This window comes from Mesoplodon densirostris, chromosome 2 (assembly GCF_025265405.1).
Source record: "Mesoplodon densirostris isolate mMesDen1 chromosome 2, mMesDen1 primary haplotype, whole genome shotgun sequence".
NCBI classification, from domain to species: domain Eukaryota; kingdom Metazoa; phylum Chordata; class Mammalia; order Artiodactyla; family Ziphiidae; genus Mesoplodon; species Mesoplodon densirostris.
The window spans coordinates 84426957-84441185 of NC_082662.1; the positions used below are offsets into that span (position 1 = coordinate 84426957).

The following is a 14229-nucleotide window of genomic DNA, read 5'->3' on the forward strand; positions in this document are numbered from 1 at the left end:
ATGATATTTAAATGACAAGAAAGGAATTGACATTGTTTATGCCGGAGATTGTTTCCTTTCAATGGTGGAAATTATGTATGATTGGTAACCATTTGTGGATGGGACATTGATGCACATATGCATAGGAATGTTCTCTATGCTCCAAATATTAAGTTGATCTAAAGCTTTATTTTTTCTTTGGAAACACTTTTCAAAAAAGTGTTTAAGACATTACTAACTTTATACGTGGAATAAACTTTTGCAAAAATTTAATTTTGACAAGAGATTGATTTATGGTTGGAGGTTGATACATTTGGACAAGTAAATTATTCAATATTCCAGAATGTAGCAGTGAACAACTGTGTTTCACAATTTGACTTAATAAGGAAATTCATGCCAGGAATTTTTTTATTGAAGTATAGTTGATGTGCAATATTACATAAGTTTCAGGTGTACAACATTGTGATTCACAATTTTTAAAGGTTACATTCCATTTACAATTATTATAAATATTGGTTATAGTTTCTATGCTGTACTATATATCCTTGTAGCTTATTTATTTTATACATAGTAGTTTTTACCTCTTAATCACCTACCCCTACCTTGCTCCTCCCCCTTTCCCTCTCTCCACTGGTAACCACTAGTTTTCTATATCTGTAAGTCTGTTTCTTTTTTGTAATATTCACTAGTTTTATTTTTCAGATTCCACATACAAGTGATAAAACAGAATTTGTCTCTCTCTGTCTGACTTACTTCACTTAACACAGTACCTTCCAAGGCCATCCGTGTTGTTGCAAATGGCAAAATTTCAGTCTTTTTATGGCTGAGTAGTATTCCATTGTGACATATATGTGTGTATTTATATATATATATGTATATGTTTATCTATATATCTGTATCTGCTATGAACATTGGAGTGCATGTATCTTTTCAAATTAGTGTTTTTGTTTTTTTCGGATATTTACCCAGGAATGGAATTGCTGGGTCATCTGTTAGTTCTTTTTTTAGTTTTTTTTTTTTAATTTATTTATTTTTGGCTGCGTTGGGTCTTTGTTGCTGCGTGCGGGCTTTCTCTAGCTGTGGCGAGCAGGGGCTACTCTTTGCTGTAGTGTGCAAACTTCTCATTGCAGTGGCTTCTCTTGTTGTGGCACACAGGCTCCAGGCACGCAGCCTTCAGTAGTTGTGGCTCGTGGGCTTTAGAGCGCAGGCTCAGTAGCTGTGGTGCACGGGCTTAGTTGCTCTGTGGCATGTGGGATCTTCCTGGACCAGTGCTCGAACCCGTATCCCCTGCATTGGCAGATTCCCAACCCCTGCACTGCAGATTCCCAACCACTGAGCCACCAGGGAAGCCCTATTTTTAGTTTTTTTGTTTTTTTTTTGCGGTATGCGGGCCTCTCACTGTTGTGGCCTCTCCCGTTGCACAGAACAGGCTCCGGATGCGCAGGCTCAGCGGCCATGGGTCACGGGCCCAGCCGCTCCACGGCATGTGGGATCTTCGTGGACCGGGGCACGAACCCGTGTCCCCTGCATCGGCAGGCAGACTCTCAACCACTGCAGCACCAGGGAAACCCTATTTTTATTTTTTTGAGAAACCTCCATACTGTTTTCCACAGTAGCTGCACCAATTTACACTCCCACTAACACTGTGTGAGGGTTCCCTTTTCTCCACATCCTCACCAACATCTGTTATTTGTGTTCTTTTTGATGATAACCATTCTGACAGATGTGAGATGATATTTCACTATGGTTTTAATTTGCATTTTCTGATGATTAACGATGTTGAACACCTTTTCATGTGCCTGTTGGCCATCTGTATGTCTTTCATGCCAGGAAAAATTGAAACTGAAAAGAGCATTAGCTAAATGTTTATTACATAAAGAATTATAAAAAGGGCTTACATTTGGATTAATACATGATAAAAATATGCAAAGAAAATGCAACACTTTAATGGCTTATCATGGAGTAGAGTTCAGATATATGCCTGAGGATAAAATGCATTAAATGAAAGTTATTTTTCATAATTAATAAAAAGACAGTATAATACTTTTTAAAATTGCTAATAAGCTTGTGTAATTTGAGCTCCTTCAAGTTTACTTGGTATAGTGGCTCCATTGTAAAAATATATAGAGAAAGTTGGAAGAATATTATTTCCTCAATTCCTTCTTAGTGTTGCTTACCTTATAAAATATGTAATTTGAAACAGAAACTATGTGGTGATGGATTGCCAAAATAGGTTAAGTAGCAAAAAGATACAAGATATTTGGTTGGACAGAATTTTATCACTTGATGCAAAATATGATTTTGGGGTAGTATCTGGAATGTATTAATAATAGATTGCTGTTATACCCAAGAGATTTTACTTTCAAGATGCTAAAAGTTATGTTTTACCTTTTTTAGAGATAAAAGTGTGTTTGAACTGCTCACAAAATACCTTGTCATGGGTCCATAAAGAATAAATCTTATATACAAAAATAATTTAGTACCCAATGTATTCTGATTATGTTAAAAATCAGCAGCCTTATAAACTGCCATGCTGATAATATATATTTGTGTATGTGACTATATATGTGTGTGTAAAACACCTCTGGATGTTTGTTAGCTAAAATGCTCCTGTACTATTTTAGAGATTTGTTATGAAAAGGAACACTCTGAAATCTGACTGATCTTCATTATTTTCATAACAAAATATAACACAAAACATATTTTTTTGTTGTTGTGAGAGTTTCCATTTTTAATAAGTTTTGCTTAAAGAGTTTGTTGAAGTAAATAGTGAATTTCAGTATCATGAAAGAATTTTGTAAGTTAAATAATTATTTGGGGATTATCAATTTAAGTTGCTTATATTAATTATATTTAAATTTATGCTAATGTAGACTAACAGAATTTTTTTCTGAATTTGATGCCCCCAAACCTAACTTTTTAAAGAGAAATTAATTGTTCTAAGTGTGGAGTTCTGTTCAGAAATTTTGGAAGAAGAAAAATGCTCATCTAGGAGATAAGACTTTATGTTCAGTTGGGGAATTGTGTAAACAGTATGGTTAAGGATAATCTTTATTGTGAATGATAGATTATTTTACTTTGAAATGGAAAGCACAAATTTTTTTTAAGGGATAGGAGAGGTAGATAGTAGTGTTAGGTGACATAAATAACCTTGAAGGAAATAGAAAAATGTTGGAAAGAGAAAGTGTTTAGTCAACGCTTAACAGCCTTTTCACTGCATGGCACACGAGCATTTAAATATTGGTGACAACCCACTTGGAAGAGGTATTTGTATGCTGGAGCTGGACTCAGACCTGCAGCAAACAATTTAGCAAGAGTGGTGGCTGTAAGGTCAGGAGGGCTCAGGATATTTGCCTCAAGACCAAGAGGAAGTACAGCTAGGCAGGGAAAAGGATTAAAGCGGAAGAGACTGGGGCACCTGAGCAGGCCCTATAATGGGGGGGAGTTTCGAATGCTGACTAGCCGGTTGGGAGAACTTAAGACACAGCTGTCAAGACACACTGAGGAGTACTTTACTACTAGTGACTGGACTGAACTCTGTGTGTATGCATGTGTGTGTGGTGTTTCGGAGACAAGCAATTAATGCTTAAGCATAAGTTAGGGAGTTGCTAAGCGTACTTGATGTCTTATAGCAACAAGTCAAACTTGCCGACTGCAGTTAATGATTACTCAGAGAGGCCGGAAAGTAACTCCACAGAGAAAAAAGGAAATGGTGGACCTGCATCCAAGGTTCTGATATTCTGAGTGAGAGATATCTGAAGTTCGGAAGAGGCTCTTTGCACTACCGGTTAGGAATCTGCCTCCCATCCAACACCTCCACGCACGAGGTGCCCATTCCAGAAAGGGGCAAGCTCAGTGCTCCTTTCCCTTTAGGTGACAGCTCGGGTCACATTTGTGCATGTCTTTCATCTCCTGTCATGGCAGCATTCCAAATGAATGCCGAAAGATCTGCCTCTTTTTATGATTTCCTGACAGGATTTATAAAATTAAAATGTTTTGTTAAAAACAGAATCAGGGGCAAGTTGCCTTCTCCTTTGACGCTCTACACGTTTCAGTGATTCCCAAGATCACTTTAACCATTCAGACTTTTTTTCTTATAAATAGACTACAACTCTTCACAGTCTAAACCCAAGGATTTGGATGAGGTTTCCTTGTCTGGGTTTCTCCCAAGTGGAGGAGGCAAGAGGCAGGAAGGAGTTGCCTCATTTAAGGGGGCTCAGGGTAGAGAAAGGGCTGTGGGCGACTTTTCCTTCTCTCCCTTTCCTTCTTGGAGGCAGATATTCGAATGACGGCGGCGGTGGGATAGTCCGAGCCAGGAGGTATGGGAAGCAAGAGACCGGACGCGAGGGAAGAGCCGAGAATGGGTAAACTCTTCGGCGAGGAGACCCTACCAACCTCCGCCAGGCGAGCGCAGGTCCGCCCCAATCCCAGGGTGCATCGCGCCCCGCCCCCTCCCCTCTCCGCGTCCCGCCTCCCCGCAGCCCGGGCCCCCTCCCCGCAGGCTTCGGGAGGCGGGGACGCGGCGTCGGCGGCTTTTCCAGTCGCGTCTTTCTCCCTCACTGGGGAAACCGGCGGTGGCGGCACCTTCGGAGGCTGAGCAGCTGAGCCGCGAGCCCGTCAGTGGGAGGTCGGACAGACTGACTGCAGAGCCGACAGACGGACGGACAGCGGGGCCAGCCAGCCGGCTCGAGTCGCCTCAAGTTCCGCCATGAGCTGGGGCACGGAGCTTTGGGTGAGTCCGGGAGAGGGGCGCCCAGCGCGAACCCCGGCCACGGAGGGGCTTGGGCTGGGCAGGCGCCGCTGGCCGTCGGCGGCAAGAGCGCGTCGGGCCATCCCCGGCGCTGGTGTTGGCGGAGGGTGGGGGTCCCGCTCCTCTTTGTGTGTAGACCCCTCTTCCCTCGGCCAGGACTTCAGAGGCTGCTGGTCCGCGCTCCCGCCCTTGCCGCGGCGGTGGGGCTGAGGGCAGAGGCTTGGACGTCTGGGGGAGCGGCCCGCTGCCGCGTCCGCCGCCATCCTCTCCTGTCCCTTCTCTCTCCTCCGCCTTCACTTTCCGGACGCCTGGCTCCGTGCCGGGCCGCGCTTCTCTGCCTTTGTATCTCCCCTCCCGTAGGCGGGGGAGGGGGCCCATTGTCCCGAAGGGGCGCTGTTAGCGGGCGGGGAGGGGGCTCGCCGGGGCCCCTCGCCCTGGCAAGGGTCCCCGGGGCGAGGGCGTCGCCGGGCTGGGGCGACGCGGGGAGCCGCGAGGCACCGCCCGCCTCCCTCGCCCCAGGTAGGGGGAGCCGGGAGGCTTTGTTCCGAGCCCGGCCTCCGGCCAGCCAGGCCCAGCCCACACGCCCATTTCCCTCTCCTTGTCTCCGTTCTCTGACCGGGGTAGCTTCGGGGACTCCGGCTGGGCCACCCCTGGCTGCTGCCTTGGGCCGGGGGGTTGGCTTTTGGGATCTGAATTGAGTGATCGATGGGGAAGCCAATTTTGCCAAAAGGAGCGTACGGCTTCCCGATTGCTTTACCTCCCCTTCCGTTGTCCATTATTCTCACTCCTTCTCCCGCTTTTCTCTCTCTTTCCTCCTTGCTTGTCTTGGGCGCTGAAGGCTCCAGACAATGCCCGGTCTCTGGCCAGGTGCGGGTGGACTGTAATAGGTCGGAGAATTCTCTCGCGACGCCTCCACAGAAGGGTGGAGGTGTGGAGGGCAGTGATTTCTCAGGTGCTGCCGAGGGACGGGGAGCTGGGGGCGCTGTCCCGAGAGCCGCCTCATTTCAGCCACTCCTCTTTTTATCCCACCTGTGCATGTTTTCCGTGCCTTTTGTTAACCAGGATCTCGTGAAATCACTGCAGAGAAAAGAGGAGAAAGAACTTTTTCGTCTCTAGGCATACAGTTAGGGTGGCAGTGACGGCAGATCGGTTAATTGATCAGCCTTCACTGGGCACAGTGCTTTATGTTATTTTTCACATTTTATTCACAGATTGGGAATCTTAGAATTGAAAGAGACTTTAGAGTTCGTCTAGTTGAACACCTCCTTAGCAAGCCCAGGAATCTGCAGCGTTCTGGACAAGTGTTTGCCCAGTCTGTAAACACACCACCCAAGAGAAAATACCTAGGAGCCTCTCCATTACGTTCTTAGATAGCATTAATTGTTCTTGTATTGGGGGGGGATTGTATAGTAAATTATGTGAGCTTTAATCCTTTACTTTGGTTAGATTCTCAGGCATTATTGATCTCTTCCCTTTGATTTAGTACATTCTCTAATTGATTATAGTATTTCCTAATTAAAGGAGATGGATATATTTCATTTTCCATTTTTATAATTAGAAAATATTTTTACATACTTGTATGATCCATGTTTCAGAGGGAGCAAAAATATAAGCAGAATACTTTTAACAAGTACAAGTAATAAAACAGTGGAGGAATATTATTTAGGTGTAACTCTTAATTTAGATAGGAAAAAATTGCTTTGTATCACACTGTAGAAAAGCAGTTTTAAGTAGGAACAAAATATTTTAGTGAAGACTAAAATGTGATTTTTAAAGCTTTAAAAATTTTTTAATTTAAAAGTATAATACAATCAGAAGCAATTACCCATCTCCTGTAGTTTGGTTATTTACGTTCAGCATTTGAGTAGTTTTTCAGCAATTTAAAAAGGTAAACCATAGAAGAGATGGGAATTTCTGTTCTAACTAAATATTGTTTCGTATCCTTTTGGAAATTATGAAAAATTTTAAAATTAATTTTTCTCGTAAAACTTAATATGTCTCCATGTTTTAAATTTTTTTTAGTGGTTTGAGGATTTGAGGGAAACATTTATTAGGAATTAAATAATGTGGAATCAGCTAATATCAGTTGGATGCTTACACGTTACATAAGTAGAAGTTGGTGTAGAGGACTATTGTTGGGACCAGAAGAGACCTTAGAAAAATTTGACTAGATTTCCTATTTTTTACTAATCTCAGTTTTGAAAAAGGATATTGTGTTTCCAGTAGATTGTAACAAACACCTGAACTGTGCTCTTGCCATTGAGGAACTTGAGGTTGGGAAAATTATCTTGAAAATTTGAATTTAGAAACCAGTTCTTATATTATTTTCATGTGTAGGATCACCTTACTGTCCCAGAGTTAGACTTTATTGAGAACATGTTACAAAAAAAATTATGATAAAATGCAGTTATGCACTCAAACTTAAGTTTATTTCTTATAATATTCATTGGCATTTATTGCTATCTGTCTTACGTTAAACTTGAGAATAAAGTAAAAAAATTAAAACAACTCTAATAGTGACTCTGGGGGACAGAACTGATAGTGATAGGCTAAATTGATTGTGTCAGACTTTTGTTTGTGTAGTTGTGAGGGGATATGAATTAACTGGTAATAAATTTGAACTGTGCTTTAAGGGATTTCTTGTGTTCCGAATGAGCATTTAAGCAAGGTAGTGAATATATGCTAGAGACTCAGTTCTGGGTAATATAACGCAAAGAGATGACAGCGTCTTCATTTCTTCAGGATGCGTTGTTTATTGTGTTGATTTCTTTATTACCATAGGAAGAATGGTTGGATTAAGAAGTCTAAATATGAATTAATGATTTTGCAAAGCATAGATTTTGTAATTATTAGCTCTTTTTACAAATAAGGAAATTAGAGATTGGAGAAGTCCTATGTTTAGTCAGTAAGTTTTATTTGTTAGGAGATAACCTTTTAGTTTTTTTTAGGAGCCAGTTAAAGTTCAATGGAAAAAAAATCAGTATGTATGGACTGCGAGTGTATAGATAGGAAAGAAAATGGCTGAGCACATTACATTCAAATCATGGTTTATTAAAAAATTCCCCTCCCTTCCCCCCGCTGGGAAATGAGGGGACTAGTCTGGAAATTAGGAAGTGGGTTCAAATGTCTGACTTAATTTATAGGGAACATATAAACCTTTTTTATGCCTTAGTTTCCTTGTCTGTGATTTTTGGTCCTTAGTTTTCAGAGTGTATAATTTAAAAGCCATTGTTATTTTCATCATATTTTTTAGCTAGGTGCATTTGACAAAGCTCATGATATCTTTTTGGAAGAAACTGAAAAGTGTGCATTGCATGATAGATTCAGTGGATTCTTTATTTTACACTCCTAGTCTTAACCCTTTAATTTAATGCTTCTTTATCTTTTTTCTCTATATAGCACTTCTGTTTTAACACTTATATTGTAAATGTACTAGACTTTTTGAGTCCTTGAGTGTAGGGACTGGGTTAATCTTTTTGTTTTCTCTAATACAGTGCCTGTTGCTGATCATACATGTTTCGCCCAATTGTATTAGTAGTTCATTTCATTACCCAGAGTATTGATTACTGATTAATAATTGCATCCTTGAGGAAGTTTTTATGGTTCTGAAGGCCTTCGTAGGTGATGATAAATTAGTGGTCTAGTTAACAATTCAAGGTCTTAGCAATCTGAAGCCAAAATGATGAAGTTTTAGTATTTCGGTTAATAATTTTCACAGATTGGGGAAGAACTGACCTCTAAAGGTAGTTGTTGTGAGTTTACCTGATAGGCTGATGATGTGACTGCCACAATAGCCGATGAAATGGTAACTCAACTTGCCATGGTGATCATTTTGAAATGTTTAGAAATATCGAATCACTGTGTTGTGTAACAGGAACTAACAGTGTTGTAGGTCAGTTATACTTCAAAAACAAGCTCATGGCGAGATTAGATTTGTCGTGGGGGGAGGGTAGGGATGAGGGGGAAATGGATGAAGGCAGCCCAAAGGTATAAACTTCCAGTTATAAGTAAGTACTGGGGATGTAATGTACAAGGTGGTAAATACAGTTAACACTGCTGTATGTTATATATGAAAGTTGTTAAGAGAGTGAATCCTAAGAATTCTCATCCCAAAGGAAAAAAATTTTTTTTAGTTCTTTAATTTTGTATCTGTATGAGATGATGGATATTCACTGAACTTATTGTGGCAATCATTTTATGATGCATGTAAGTCAAATCATTGTGCTGTACCTTAAACTTATACAGTGCTGCATGCCAGTTATATCTCAATAAAACTGTAGGGGGAAAAAAACCCCAAATAGCTGATGAAATCTTAGGCCACATGTAGATTTTTCTAGAACAAAGGAATTTGGTCCCATTGTAGTCTATAGTGGTTAGACCAAATCTTAGTTTTACTTAAGATTTTTTTAGAAGGTGCTTATCTAGAGGAGGTTGACAAAGAGAACTCCTTATCATGTGAGCTGTATTTTTTTTCAAAGGCCATGAAACTAGTGTAGGAATTTGGTTTAAAAAATGAAATAATTATTGAGTGTCTATTATGGGGAAGCACTGTGTGATGTATGGTAAGATTTATTAAGGCTTATAATGTCAGCCCTGCTGTGAAAAAACTTAGAGTCATTTTGAGGTGATATTACTTTCCTAACTCTAGAATATTCCCCTAAATTGATATCACTGTTCAGAATATCCTTTGTTGACCAGTTCCTTCCCACCCTTTCCCTCCAGAGTACACATTTTGGATATCATCTCTCTTATGGGACTACCACTGTATATTTATTTATTATATATTCAAATCTTTGGAAAATAGTAATGGTATAAATATTTATATCTTACATCCCTTCTTTTTGGGTAGAAATTGTTGTGTTTAACACTGTATTACAGATATTGTTGTTACTAGTTAAGGAGGGTGACAGGCAATCAAGACACCCATTTATGCCACCATTCTGCCCTGACAATAATAAGGTGGAAGCTGGAGAGCTGCCTGTAATCAGTATCTCCTCTTCATTGCTAATTCTTTAAACCACTCATTTCTACTCCCCTTCCCTGCCTTTTATCTTAAAAAATGCACTCTCTTCTTCCCCCAATCTATAAAATACAGGTTTGGCTAGAAACTTAAAAGCCTGTTCTGCCTACTTTTCCTTATCAGCTCCTGTTTGCAGGCAGGAAATAGGACAAGAGAATAATAATGGTTTGTAATTATGGAACATCTTCTGTGTGTACCTACAAGTGGTATCTTATTTAATAATCTTCAACTTTAAGCATTTTCATCTCAATAGCAAAAAAACAAAAAATTCTTTTTTGGGGAACATAGTCATGTGCGTATTAAAAGCTAGTAGGAAAATATTATGTAAAGGTTTTTTTTTTTTAGGAAGCAAAACCTTTTTCCATATATTAGCAATTTTTTCTTAAGTTTTTTTTTTTTTTTTTTTTTTTTTGAGGTACGTGGGCCTCTCACTGTTGTGGCCTCTCCCGTTGCGGGGCACAGGCTCCGGACGCGCAGGCTCAGCGGCCATGGCTTACAGGCCCAGCCGCTCGCGGCATGCGGGATCCTCCCGCACCAGGGCACGAACCCGTGTCCTCTGCATCGGCAGGCGGACTCTCAACCACTGCGCCACCAGGGAAGCCCTTTCTTAACTTCTTGATCGAGAACTGCTCATCAGACTTTTAACAATACCTTGTGAAATATGTGAAATATTAGTATATATTTGTTACATGTTGAAAAAACATAAATGTATAGAATCAGATTTTCCTATTTTTGGCACACCATCATTTTGTTGTTTCTAGAGCGTAAAGTCATCTGTTTTATTCCTTTTGTATCCCTGTTGTATTCCTAATTTGTAGAAAAGGAATAGGCATATAATAAGCAGTGAAATATTTGTTGAATGAGGGAATCAATGAATCGTTAGAACTCTATCATCAAACTATGTTTTGAAAACCTAAGGTTATTTTAATGTTTTTTCCCCCAACATGTATGTCTCATACCTTTGTTTAATCTTAGGGGTCCTTTTTATAATCTGAAATCTAATTACTTCTGTCTTTTCATATGAAACTTTTCTCAATTTATTTAAGTCTTGAGTTCTCATCTCAAATTATTTGAGTACAAATGATTATCTTATTTATAGCCTATTTTATGGCCCTTTGGATTCTAACAATGAAAACAGTCTTGTTATATGCTTTGACATTAGGGTTGTCATGTATGAATGATATAAATGTAAATGGTTTGAGACTTAATGAATTGGGAAAACATAAAAGATTGATTTTTCAGAGAGTACAAAATTTACGGTGATTCTGAGAGATTTTTGAAAAATGTTACAGATGAACCGGTTTGCAGGGCAGAAGTTGAGACACAGATGTAGAGAACAAAAGTATGGACACCAAGGGGGGAAAACAACGATGGGGTGGGGATGGTGGTGTGATGAACTGGGCAATTGGGATCGACATGTATACACTGATGTGTATAAAATTGATGACTAATAAGAACCTGCAGTATAAAAAAACAAACAAAAAAACAACTAATACTAAACTTTCTTTGGATTATTTGTATGGAAATATGTTAATATAAATGTTTCACACATTACATGAAATTTCTAAAAATCTTATATGTTCTGTATAATGTTATAAGTCATAATTTTAGTTATTACTTTAAAATGTATATCTCAGAAATAACTAAAAAAACGTAAATAAAAAATAAATAAAAATGTTCATGGTGGCTAGTTGAGATTTTTTTCCATTATAAATTATAAAAATCAAAGTCATTGAAACTGCTATGGTAAATAGCAACCATTACTTTTGAATCATCTTCTAGACATAGACCATGAACTAAATTAACATCCTTTACTATTTGCGAAAGCTGAATATAATTAATATTTGTTAACTTTTTTAATTTGAAAATTTTCTTATTTCATCTTCATTTTAAATAAAAGCTTCATTAAATTATAACATTCATACATTAAAGTGTACAGTTTTTATATGTACCTTATGATTTGAAAAAATAAAATAAAGGCACTCATTCATGTCACTCCCAACCAAGAGCAAGATACGGAAGTCTCACTTATGCCATCCCTGGTAAATATCCCCCAAAGGCAATCAATCACTATTCTGACTTGCATTGCCATTGATTAGTTTTGTAGGTTTTTTTAACCTCACAAAAATGATAATATGGTATGTACTTCATCTGACTTCTTCCATTTAATATGATCTCTTTGAGAATCATCCTTCTCTGGTTAGTTTGTAGTGTTTCATTGTATATGTAGGATTTGTATTTTCTTCTGCCATGTGCCTGGGGTCACTCCTAGTCTGGGACCACCTTAAACCAAGTTCAGGGCTTGAAATTCCCTCGTGTGGTTGTTGGATTTTGTTTTTGTCCCCATAGCTCTTGCAATGTTATCAAAACAAATCCAAAATATCCTCAGGGCAAAAATAGGTGGTATGTGCTTTTTTCCCTTTCTGGATTCTCATTTTTACTTCACTTGTGACTTTGTAATTCCTTATTGTCTTGGCTTGTTTTTTGGTGCTTTAAAATTTTTGGAATATATTTTATCCGTATTTTAAAGTTCTTATCCAGTGGAATAGTGATAGTTGATCCAAATAAACTAGGCTGACACTACTGGAAACTGGAAATTCTTACATTGAGATTTTCGTTTTTGCTATTATATTTTTAATTTCAAAGAGCTGCTTTTTGTTTGTTTTCTGAACATACTTTTTTTTTTTCCTTTGGCCATGCTGTGCAGCTTGTGGGATCTCAGTTCCCTGACCAGGGATTGAACCTGGGCCACGGCAGTGAAAGCACTGAATCCTAGCCACTAGACCACCAGGGAGCTCGCTTGAATGTACTTTTTTTTTTATCATTAAATTATTATATAATTAGACAGTAAATATGGTCTATTTTTGCTTCTTTCCAATAGAATAAATACATTTGATCACTTTTTTTTTTATACAGCAGGTTCTTATTAGTCATCAGTTTTATACACATCAGTATACATGTCAATCCCAATCACCCAATTCATCACACACCCCCCTCCCACCCCCCACCGCGGCTTTCCCTCCTTGGTGTCCATACGTTTGTTTTCTACATCTGTGTCTCAATTTCTGCCCTGCAAACCGGTTCATCTGTACCATTTTTCTAGGTTCCACATATATGCATTAATATACGACATTTGTTTTTCTCTTTCTGACTTACTTCACTCTGTATGACAGTCTCTAGATCCATCCACGTCTCAACAAATGACCCAGTTTCGTTCCTTTTTATGGCCGAGTAATATTCCATTGTATATATGTACCACATCTTCTTTATCCATTCATCTGTCCATGGGCATTTAGGTTGCTTCCATGACCTGGCTATTGTGAATAGTGCTGCAGTGAACATTGGGGTGCATGTGTCTTTCTGAATTGTAGTTTTCTCTGGGTATATGCCCAGTAGTGGGATTGCTAGATCATATGGTAATTCTATTTTTAGTTTTTAAAGGAATCTCCATACTGTTCTCCATAGTGGCTGTATCAATTTACATTCCCACCAACAGTGCAAGAGGGTTCCCTTTTCTCCACACCCTCTCCAGCATTTGTTGTTTGTAGATTTTCTGATGAAGACCATTCTAACTGGTGTGAGGTGATAACTCATTGTACTTTTGATTTACATTTCTCAAATAATTAGTGATGTTGAGCAGCTTTTCATGTGCTTTTGGCCATCTGTATGTCTTCTTTGGAGAAATGTCTATTTAGGTCTTCTGCCCATTTTTGGATTGGGTTATTTGTTTTTTTAATATTGAGCTGAATGTGCTGTTTATATATTTTGGAGATTAATCCTTTGTCCATTGATTCGTTTGCAAATATTTTCTCCCATTCTGAGTGTTGTCTTTTCGTCTTGTTTATGATTTCCTTTGCTGTGCAAAGGCTTTGAAGTTTCATTAGGTCCCATATGTTTATTTTTGTTTTTATTTCCATTTCTCTAGGAAGTGGGTCAAAAAGGATCTTGCTGTGATTTATGTCAGAGTGTTCTTCCTATGTTTTCCTCTAAGAATTTTATAGTGTCTGGTCTTACATTTAGGTCTCTAATCCATTTTGAGTTGATTTTTGTGTATGGTGTTAGGGAGTGTTCTAATTTTATTCTTTTAAATGCAGCTGTCCAGTTTTCCCAGCACCACTTATTGAAGAGACTGTCTTTCCTCCATTGTATATCTTTGCCTCCTTTGTCATAGATTAGTTGACCATAGGTGCATGTTTTTACCTCTGGGCTTTCTGTCTTGTTCCACTGATCTATGTTTCTGTTTCTGTGCCAGTACCATATTGTTTTGATTACTATAGCTTTGTAGTATAGTCTGAAGTCAGGGAGTCTGATTCCTCCAGCTCAGTTTTTGCCCCTCAAGACTGCTTTGGCTATTCGGGGTCTTTTGTGTCTCCGTACAAATATTAAGATTTTTTTTTTTGGTTCTGTAAAAAACGCCATTGGTAATTTGATAGGGATTGCATTGAATCTGTAGATTGCTTTGGGTAGTATAGTCATTTCA

At 39.0% G+C, this 14229-nt stretch overlaps 1 protein-coding gene across 2 annotated transcripts in view; it reads left to right on the top strand.

Annotated features, from left to right (window-relative positions):
* Window positions 1-4450: 4450 nt before the first annotated feature.
* FNBP1L (formin binding protein 1 like) overlaps window positions 4451-14229 on the top strand; it is a 128296-nt gene continuing 118517 nt past the window's right edge. For both annotated transcript variants that reach the window (XM_060090151.1, XM_060090152.1), the window contains exon 1: window positions 4451-4711. In XM_060090151.1, the coding sequence (XP_059946134.1) occupies window positions 4688-4711 (24 nt within the window). In that variant the 5' untranslated portion in view covers window positions 4451-4687. The remainder of the gene's footprint in view (window positions 4712-14229) is intronic.